Raw genomic sequence first — 10738 nt, 5'->3', positions numbered from 1 at the left:
GTGTAATTCATGGTTTTTTCATGAAATAAATAAAACGCAGATGATGTTTGCATTTGATCATTTTTGTCGCACCACGGTCATTTTTTGCACATGAGGGCTAATTAGACCCCGGGACTTACAATTTATTGCCGATTCCGAATGGCAGGCTTGATTTTATACTCATCCTAACCCCTAGATGGGGGACTCCCTGCAGTAACAATTTTTTCTGTGGTCACGTCACCCTTTCTGTTGTACCCGTGTCAGGAAAGTTTTTTGACAAGGACGAACCGGGTATCAAACTTGTAACACCTCTAAACATCCTTTGGTACTTTAGGCGAGTATCGTATCGACCTGGGCTACCGCACCCCATGATGCCTTGCATGTTGGTAAACCAACTGCCTCCCCTGAATCTTAGAAATAGTGTAGAAACTTCTTGATCTGGTGAGACCCTCTAAAGAAAAATAGCCCCATTAATTTTCTGATGCAGAAATTAAAAAAAAAGAAGGTGATAACAGAAATTTAAAACCCCACTTAGTCTTACGTAAACTTTCTAGTGACTAAGAAATTGGTTTCAACAACTTGTACAGTCGCATGCAGAAGTGCATAGGAGAAGATTCTTACTTTGAAAACTATTACATGTAATTTTTCATTTTCAATATATTTTTTTACTAATAAATCAGTCCTGGAATGTTTTGAACAAACCTTGTAAGTTGCATAGTGTGGTCGAAAGTATGTAACATATTAACAGCATGTCAATGTGATAGAAATCTGGGAAAAATTTTTCCAGTAAAAACAAAAGTAAAAACAAAAACGTGCATGACGATTAATTCATATACATGATAAATTAGATTTCAATCATAAAGCTGCAGAAACATGAATATTCTGCATGATTTTTCCAGAAAGAAAAAAAAAACCAGACAATAACCTAATCAAAAGGTAAAACATCTTCATACAAGTCACATTCATCATAATCTTGTATCGCGGAACAAATCAATGAAAACAACTTCCTGTCATGCAATAATTATTCAGTATCTACACACACATACACAGAAAATTAAAACAATAAAATATATGTATCAAAATTAAAAATGCGTAACTTTGGGGGCGGGGGCGGCAAACTCAAGTTGCCCATGTGACAGAAGACACACACATACATACACACACTTGACTGGCACTCATATAAATAACCAACAGCTATCCTCATCGATAGCTAGTCACAAAAATGATTATGAGCATGCATAACACACACATCCATGACAGCATTTTTCCAGTTTCTTTCTTTACTACACTGATGGATTTACAATATTACCTGAACAACTGCACAATTAGCAGTCAAAAAATTTGTACATTATCAAATTGTAGAAGTTAATTTTTTATTTTTTTCATTTCGCACTGGTGAGCAATGACTAAGTACAGGCAATACTGCCATTTGTACGGCTAAAAAAAAATTTGTCTTTCTTTCAAAAAATTTGGGTAACTCAGCACAGAATTAATAACTTTCTGTCACTCTGCTCCAAGAGTTGTTAGGATAAGGATGGTATCGGTTTTGCTGTCTGAAATTTGAGAATACCCCCTAAAAATAGAGGAAAAACAATATATCAATCACCAATTCAGTAAACGCTGCTTATTAAAATCACAGAACGTTATCATTTAGGTATTGCTATGACTTTTTCAAAGAACGGAATGGACCAATGCTATAACATGGAGAAATTTTTTTTTTATAGTTATCGAGGGACTTCGGGTATGTTATAAATTTCTTTTTTCCATTGACATTTCTTTTGCAGATTCTGAAGAAAAGGTTTATCCAAATTTATTTTTTTCCCTTGTAAGTTATCGTTATCTGGCTGCAAGACTATGTAGGAAGCTAGAAGGCATTCCCTCCTCCCTCCCTTACATTTTCGTAGTCCATAATTGAGTAGTATTTGCTGTGATCCATATATATGTGGACCTGCTTTTGCAATGGCCTTTCTGCCAAGGCTAATGTAGGACAAAAAATGAAGCCCTCTCCTGCAGATCTTGATCAGTTTCTTTCACTTGACTGACTCTTTCACACTGACAAGATTAAAATTTATTTTTCTCCGCGAGGCTTTCTCAAGGAACCTACGAAACATATTATACATAAAAAATGGAATTCATGATTTCCCCACTAGACTGTTTCATTCTAACACCTCACAATGGCTGAATAAAAAAAAATGCAGGATTTTAGTTTGAAGGGGAAAAAAACAGAACGATTTAACATTTATGACATGATTGTCGCTCTCCACTTGTTAATACAAGATATACAGAAGACTGGATGTTGTGAAGATATTTATTATTTGAGATGTTAATTTTTTAAGGAAGGAAAAAAACTCAGGGACCCGGGTTCGACTCCCGGTAGAGGCAGAGATGAGTTTTTTCCTTCCTTAAAAAATTAACATCTCAAATAATAAATATCTTCACAACATCCAGTCTTCTGTATATCTTGGATTTAACATTTTGCAACCAATTATGTGGAAAAAAAGATTAGTCACGTTTCACCAATATTTGCTTACCATATGTTCTATTTGACCAAACGGGATGTATGGTCACCATACTTTCAAACAGAATTTTTTTCAGATATAATTCTCACTTTGTTATGTTATCAGAAACCGCACCTGATCTGATGATATTAAGCAGCGTGGACTGTATTACCAATTGTGTTGCAGAAAACAAAATAGATGAAATTTATTGTAGAGACAAAAATTTAGCATAAGTTCATTCTCCAAAACTTATTGAAATCAATTCAATTATTTCTATACTTTACATTGGATAATAGCCCTCTCACAAAACTATAATGCCATTATATATTATTTGCACATATGAAATTATTCTTCTCTCAAGGGTAAGAAAAGCGGGGTTTTCACATTAATATTACTCCCTTCCCATTGCATTTCAATATCGCCATTGATTTCTATGAAGATCTTACATGCATCAACACACACACACACACACACAGAGAGAGAGAGAGAGAGAGATCAGTTCTTTGAAAATAATTTTACCCTCCCAAAAGTGGATGTTTTGCAATCACAAGATGGATGAGAAATCTTGGAGATTTGATAGCTATGATATTGTCATGGTGCAATATATAATTTTAGTTATATTTTTTTTTATGTTCTGATCATGCAAGCGTTCCAACAATAGGTTTCAATTGGTTTAAAAGAACTGGTATTCATTTTATCTCTGGAAGATGCATACACAGATTAGCAAGGACAACTGAATCCAAGAATCGAAAAATTGAGATGATATATATGGATGATTATGTAAATTCTTTTCACTATACTTCAAATTTTTTCTTACCAGATAGCAGCACATTTTGACAAAAATTGAAAGATGCATTGCTTTGCACGGTTAACCCCCCTTAAACGCGTAGCTTTGCATATGTGAAAAGGATCCTCCTCAAACTGGCTGCAATAATGGACTTCTAAAAGTCCATTATTGCAGCCAGTTTGAGGATAAGAATTCAGGATCAACTTTGCACATAAACTGTGGCCATATTCTTTCCATTTTATATTTTAAACTGGTAGATGCTCTTCTGATTAATTTTCTAACAGCTTTTATGAATTAGGCATGCCATATTGTATTTCTATTTATGATTTACAATTGCAGTTTATGTTATAATGTTACATTACTCACTCTGAGAGTTATACGGTTATGTAATTAAATTACTTATTGTGAAGATCAGTACTGTACATTACACACCATGCATGTATTTGCATACACATACCTATTTATAGATATATTCACAATCACAACTATATAAATTCATTCATTATATAATTAATATTTTTGTACTTAATGTAAAACTGTTTTCATATCTGATTATAAGGTATTCGTTAAAATCCTTTCATAATCAATATTTTTAACTAAGGCAAATACTATATGATCTATGTTTTTTTTATTGTTAATTTGATATTTTCAGTATAAAATAAATTTATAAAACCTTAGGGGCAATAGCTCTTTTTATACAGTGTTTTATAAGGTTTCAGTACTTGGTATACTCTATCCTATATACCTGTGGTTCTATTTCGTTAAATATTTCACTTATTGGTGAAAATTTTCAATTCTATATAATCAGTTTTGTCTTCGAGATATAGTATAGCACTATATTTTTGTACTGTCTGTTATTATCGAGATCTTATTCTATTATATATGCTATCTAATTTCCAGATATTGTCATAGTATGCTCCACCCCAGACACAAATTGATAATTAATGATCGAATAAATCCATGCATAAAATAAAACTTTCAAAATTTTTTCACTGATCCTGTTATTTTATTAGTCGCTCACTCTATCACACACTCACTCGCTCACCAACACTAGCCACTCTTTCACTCACTCACTAACCACTGTATGATTTACTGCCTCACTCACTCTGTGATTCCTCGCTCACGTCGAACTGTTGTCTGTGAATTTTCCGGCGAGGATTTTTCCGTAAACCCAGTTGCAATAAACCTCTTTAAAAGCACGATAGATCTACCTCAAATTTTTTTTATCAATTAATCAATTCAATTTTTTTTTGAGGCTAATAAATAATCAAAAGCATACTTTTTTGTGGTACTGTACTAACAACACAGATTTACATGCATAGAAATGATGCCAACAGCAGCAAAAGTTTTATAAACTGCTAGCTATAATACCCGGTGCTGCTTGAGTTTTCTTCAATGAGGCTTTTCCGATCATGTGATATTTCCCTCTTTCTTTAAGGGACATACAAAATGTGTATAAGTTAACCAATATGGTGACTTCCTGCGTGACTCATGAAATAAACAAATCTAGATTTAAAGAAATATAAAAATGTTTTTTTCCCCCTTTTTTTAAGAGGCGCTAGGTATTTTGATTCCCCCCCCCCCCGAACTTCAAGTTATCCATTTGCCTGTTTCTGCTTCAAAAAATGCTTAATTAAAGCTGTAGAATTTCTTTGATATACTTTACGGGCCCATAATTAATGTTAAAACAATCTAAACTATATGAATTTATGCAGCTGAATATTAAAAGACAATAAGAAAACATTAATTTTCATATTAAAGATATAAATAAAAAGTTGAAATCAATGTTATTGCATGGATATCCAACTCAAAAGTAGGTCCGGCTAATTACTTAATATTTAATTTTCTTATCTCTAAGCAAACTCAATATTGAAAAAAATCGAGAATCCAATCCAATTTTTTAAATTATTGATGTGGCGGAAAACCCTACTGAATTTTTGTATTTCTACAGTAAAATCGGCAATTTTAACACTGATTTCTATGGGGATCATCCTTTGCCAGACCCTCAAAGTGATGTTAATGCTGATTTTGACGTCTATTCAAAAAGCTCTCATAACTGATAAGATCGAAAAAGGGGCAAACCATTACAAAGGCATAAGCTATTAGATACACTGGCAGCGTTAAAGTGGCAAACCATTGTAAAGGCATATACACGTCTGAAACGCATTGCTAATAACCAAAGTAAACATTTCGAAAGTGATTGTTGAGGCCCAGAAACCATTGTTGCCCGACAGTTTTTTGCCCATTTCGGGCATATGCCCTGCTCTGACAAACATTTAAAGTAGCCTATCGTTCAAGTCGGGTCCCATTTGGTATATATGCAAAATTTGGTGACGATCAATCTAAAATTGTAGATTTGTATAGAGAACACACACACACAGACAATCAATTATATGACGTTTTCATATAATTGATCAATACTATCATTCAATACTACATATATATCAATCAATATTCTGCACGTTTTCTGATTTTGTTTTATTAAAATATCACAGTATGAGTTCCATCTAAGGTCATGTTACATACCCAGATAATTATACGCTTGAACTTTTTCTATTTCGTGGCAATAGTTATTAACATTACCTTGGTAGCAACAGTGTTTGTGCATTTTTAGATGCATATTTTCATTATAATTCATATTTCCGTTCTCATCTCATATTTTAACAATGTATGAACAAACTTACATTTCGTGATTTGCACGGATCCTGGAATTTCCTAAAGTTGTTTCTCTCCTAAACGAAAAAAAGAGGGAAAAAAACCTATCAATGGGAGGAAATAGTTATCACAAAAAAAAAAATTCAAAGTAATATCAAAAGCTATAATCGTTTACTATTATAAACTGGAGCTGATCGCTATAAATTAAATATGGTAATACCCAATAATGATCAGCTTTTATTGGCACAAGGACCTGTAAGGTCAATTTGCAATGGCAAAAAACACAGAATTACTGTACACTGATTTGCTCATCTAATAAATGTAAAACAAGATATAATTAATTAGTGAACCCCAAACCTTATAAAAACATTTTATGCAAAAGTTTCATTTACCTAGCCCTAAACAATATAATAGTTTACCCCAGTAAATCTACAAAACATTAAAAATGAGTATACTTTTAAAAAATCTTTGTAAAAGTTTGTACTCTCAATATCTGATATAGAAAATTTCTACTGAAAACGAAGGATTAATTCACTACCTTCTATGCACATGTAAGCATGTGTACATATGTACCAGGAAAACTGTGTACGATTTTTTTCTCTCCCTTTCTTTCTTTGCATGTGTATATGTATATATATATATTGCTTTCTCTTAAAACAAGCGCTTCCATGACTGAAAATATTTTTATTTACACCACGATCTGACACTTCTGTTTGCCACCAACATGTATTATGAAATTTGAATTAATCTTTCCTTTGTTTTCTTGATTCACTCTACCTTAATATTTTGAATATTGACTTGTCACATTGAATAACTTTTTGTAAGCATCAACATGGTCCATGCGATCCCTGGTGTTTTGAACACTTAATGATGTGCAATTACATGTCATAAATAAATTAATTAAATTGACAGAAGATAAGCTCTGGAATTCTGTGAGTGGAATATATGTAAAATCAACAGTTCTCAACCCGAGGCCCCTTGTGGTTTTGGGATATTCTATGGCAGTGTCAGTGTTTCCCAAAGTGGGCGATAGAAGCTACGGTTTTAGCATAGGATCATATGGTGTCCCTCGAGTTGGGGAGCAATGAGAGAAAAATAATTCTGAAGGGGGCAATGGAATGTGTGGAAAACTATATTCCAAGGGGAAACCAACGATGAAAAGGAAGTGGAAGGGAAGCCATGACAAGAGGTTAAGATCACATAGAGCAGTGAAAAATAACAGATTTCAAGAAATAAAGCTCTTACGTGAAATAAGATTGAAAGAAGTTACTGCTTTCAGAATCCATCACAACTTTTCATAGAACTAGGCTATCTTAATAGGCTCATATGAGGCCCTAATGTCCGTAGGAGAAGATCTGTAACTATGATTTTCATGAGTTAGTATCAGGGTTGGGTTTTTGACGTCAAAAACTGGTTTAAACTGTCAAAAACCTAAATGAATGCTTTGGGATGTTCCGAATACAATAGGTATATAACTTAATGATGAGGCACTTTGATATTACAATGTTTCATTTTCAAACACTAATTTATTAAAATTGAAACAAAATATTAATTATAATTTGCGATTTTGAATTTGAGATACAAAATGTCTAGAATAGATATACAATTAATATTATCACAAAAAATGAGAAACTTTGCCTGGTTTTAATTTATACAAAAATTGCCACGTTTTTATGACAAATAGACAATTGGTCGACGCGTTTCAGCTCTTCAATGGAGAGCCCGTCATCAGGACTTCGTGGTCAGAATTCACACGAATGAGTCGTGCAAGAGTGATGTTTCTCTTTGGACGACCAGACGTAAACATCACTCTTCCACGACTCATTCGTGTGAATTCTGACCACGAAGTCCTGATGACGGCTCTCCATTGAAGAGCCGAAACGCGTCGACCATTCGACCAATTGAATTTATTTGTCTTAAAAACGTGGCAATTTTTGTATAAATATAATTAATAGTATGGTTCATTTTTACCACGTAGCATCCGATAACATGTAACTAATTTTGCATATTTTTCTACACCTAAACGATTTCTAAGTTTTGAATGGACAAATCCAAAGTTAGAAAATACTCTTTCAATGGAGGCTGAGCTGGCGGGACTGGACAGCAAAAGCATTGCTAGTTTTATGAGTTCAGATGCAGGCTCAGCTGAAAAAGCATTACATTTAGAAAGTCCTTTCCACCAAATCACAGGGTTTGTCATTCTTCCTGCTGCACTGAAATAAGAAGGTGGAAAAGGAGTTTCTTCCGCTTCATAGGAAATTAGCAATGGCAGACAACCGTTAATTTTCTCTGTTGCCCATGTGCGACCCAAATCACTTTGCACATCAGTCAGTCCTTCACCTTTATATTTTGGGTGCAAATTATATGCCAAATAATGAAATGGTCTCAGAATCTGGTTCATCCTGTTTTGTATCTTTTCAATGTGAGGCTGAAGAGCACTTCCTTTGAGAAGGCTTAGCCAAACACGGCATGAATTGTAGCTGTATCTGTTTGAAGAATATCCAATGCAACACTTATTGGCTTGAGTTGGAATGAAAGATCTTTACACTGTTCGTTTAAATTATAATTGTTGATTAAAATAACAATTCCTTTGTCAATGTCATTTTCGTGATCTACTATTTTCTGAAAAAATGGCCTATTGTGTAAAAATGTTTCAAGACAAGTAAGTGTACTCTTCCATCGAGTATCACCAGGTAATTGGGGTTTTATTGACCCTATATGTTCATTAAGCCATCCCGAAGGCAAATGATGGTTTCTAAAGTATTTTTGTATTTTAACCACCTGCTTGAGCACAGCTTCAGGTGTTAGATCTTGTCCGAGTAAGTTGAGCCAACGAGAAGAGCACCCATATTCTATTAAATTTTGGTTAATCTCATTAAGCAAAAGTTGCCTGGCTTTCTTCATTACTTTAGCATTATCAGTTACAACTGCCTTTACTTCACAAAAATATTTATCGTGGGCCAAACGAATGGAATTGTCAATTATTTGCTTGTGGTAATCTGCATTTTTCATAATAGCACCACACTCAACAGCTTCAAGAAAATAGGATTTACCTTCAGAATGTATACATGTAGCTATGACTGGATCGTTATGAATATTGCTCCATCCATCTTCAATTAAAGTTACAGCTTTTCCACTGAGATTGTCTTTTGCAGTTTTCTCAACCTCTCTTGTAACTTCATCAAGCAATGACTGAGCCAAAGCTTTTCTACTTGGGGTATTATAACCAGGTTGCAAAGCAGAAACTAGATCTTTGAAACTTGAATGTTCAACAACACTGAATGGGATATTATTGGCATAAAAAAACTTTGCCACTAATAAATCAATTTTTTTAGTTGTAGCAGAATTTGATTTCACAATGAAGTCATCAATTTTTTGCTTCTTTTTTTGAATGAAAATTTCAGGTTCTGTTGATTCCAACAAAATAATAGGCTGTGAAGCAGTGGACTCTGTAGATGTTGATGTAGTTGCTTTTTGTACATCAGGTATTTGTTCAACATCATTGCCCCTTCCAATACACTGATCTATATGGCTCTTCATCCTGTCCACACGATTACATCGCATAACTCCACAATTAATGCATTTTGCATATATCTTTCCATTTTTCTCTACTTTATCAAAATTTTGCCAGGCTATATGCTGTGGCCTTCCACCACGATTCATTATATTTCAAACTAATAATAGACAAAATATTTATGATTTCTTAGAAATTGGTTTCACTAAACATAAAAAAATATCAAATGAAATTTCTGAAATTGGTTTCCATATTAATCCTCATTACTTTACAATTCAAACAATAAATAGCAAAGTTGGACTTTTCTCTAGTACACCGGTCTTTGTCCTCTAAGGGCAGCTGGTGTCTTTATTGGATTATAAGACCATCTGCCCCTAGCATGATAATACAGTCACTACTGTTGCTGCTTCTTGGTGAAGGAAAAAGAAAAACAAAACCCTGTGAGATAATATACCACTACATTTAGATCTGTGATGCAATCCCCATGAATTTTCTAAAAATAGAACGTCAGAATGCATAGCCCAAGGTTAGAAAATGTGGTAAGAATTAGCAATTTTGATATTGTAATATAACTTAAGTAACTAAGATACTTTATATAAAAAATATGTATATTCAGGCTACTTTTATAAGGTCTTTTTGAAGGGAAAAAAAACACTCATTTAAAAATCATTTAAAAATATACCACCAAATGTAACCCAAGAATAGAAACTGTGGTAACAATGAAAAATTTTGACTAATAATGAACTAATTAATTTTTCAGGGGAAAAATTATTTTAGTATATTCAAGATATACAGAAGACTGGATGTTGTGAAGATATTTATTATTTGAGATGTTAATTTTTTTTTAAGGAAGGAAAAAACTCTCTGCCTCTACCGGGAGTCGAACCCGGGTCCCTCGATTGCCGGACGAGTGCTCTGACCACTAAGCTACAGAGGAGTGTTACCACTAAGCTACACTCCTCTGTAGCTTAGTGGTCAGAGCACTCGTCCGGCAATCGAGGGACCCGGGTTCGACTCCCGGTAGAGGCAGAGAGTTTTTTCCTTCCTTAAAAAAAAATTAACATCTCAAATAATAAATATCTTCACAACATCCAGTCTTCTGTATATCTTGTATTAACAAGTAAAGAGCGACATTCATGTCATATATTTTAGTATAATTTAGTATTTTGATTGCTGGATATATATATTCTAATGTTATGTACAATAAGAATATTGTTTTAAATATCTGGGATTGTCTAGATAATATAATAACAGAAATCAACATTATATATAGCAAGCATGAAACAACTTTTTAAACATGTATCT

At 33.5% G+C, this 10738-nt stretch overlaps 1 protein-coding gene across 1 annotated transcript in view; it reads right to left on the bottom strand.

Moving 5' to 3' along the window:
- Positions 1-258: 258 nt before the first annotated feature.
- Positions 259-10738, bottom strand: part of LOC149067506 (uncharacterized) — a 51091-nt gene continuing 40611 nt past the window's right edge. Inside the window, exons 15-16 of the mRNA XM_089252786.1 lie at positions 5949-5996; positions 259-1552 (exon numbers count right to left, since the gene is read on the bottom strand). Of these exons, the coding sequence (XP_089108912.1) occupies positions 1469-1552; positions 5949-5996 (132 nt within the window). The 3' untranslated portion in view covers positions 259-1468. The remainder of the gene's footprint in view (positions 1553-5948; positions 5997-10738) is intronic.

The sequence above is a fragment of the Pholcus phalangioides genome, unplaced genomic scaffold (genome assembly GCF_987345545.1).
Source record: "Pholcus phalangioides strain wild (caught in Gottingen) unplaced genomic scaffold, Ppha-v1.0 ptg000030l_1, whole genome shotgun sequence".
In the NCBI taxonomy this organism is placed as follows: Eukaryota; Metazoa; Arthropoda; class Arachnida; order Araneae; family Pholcidae; genus Pholcus; species Pholcus phalangioides.
The sequence above is the reverse complement of the archived record's forward strand: the minus strand, read 5'-3'. Positions and strand labels throughout refer to the sequence as shown.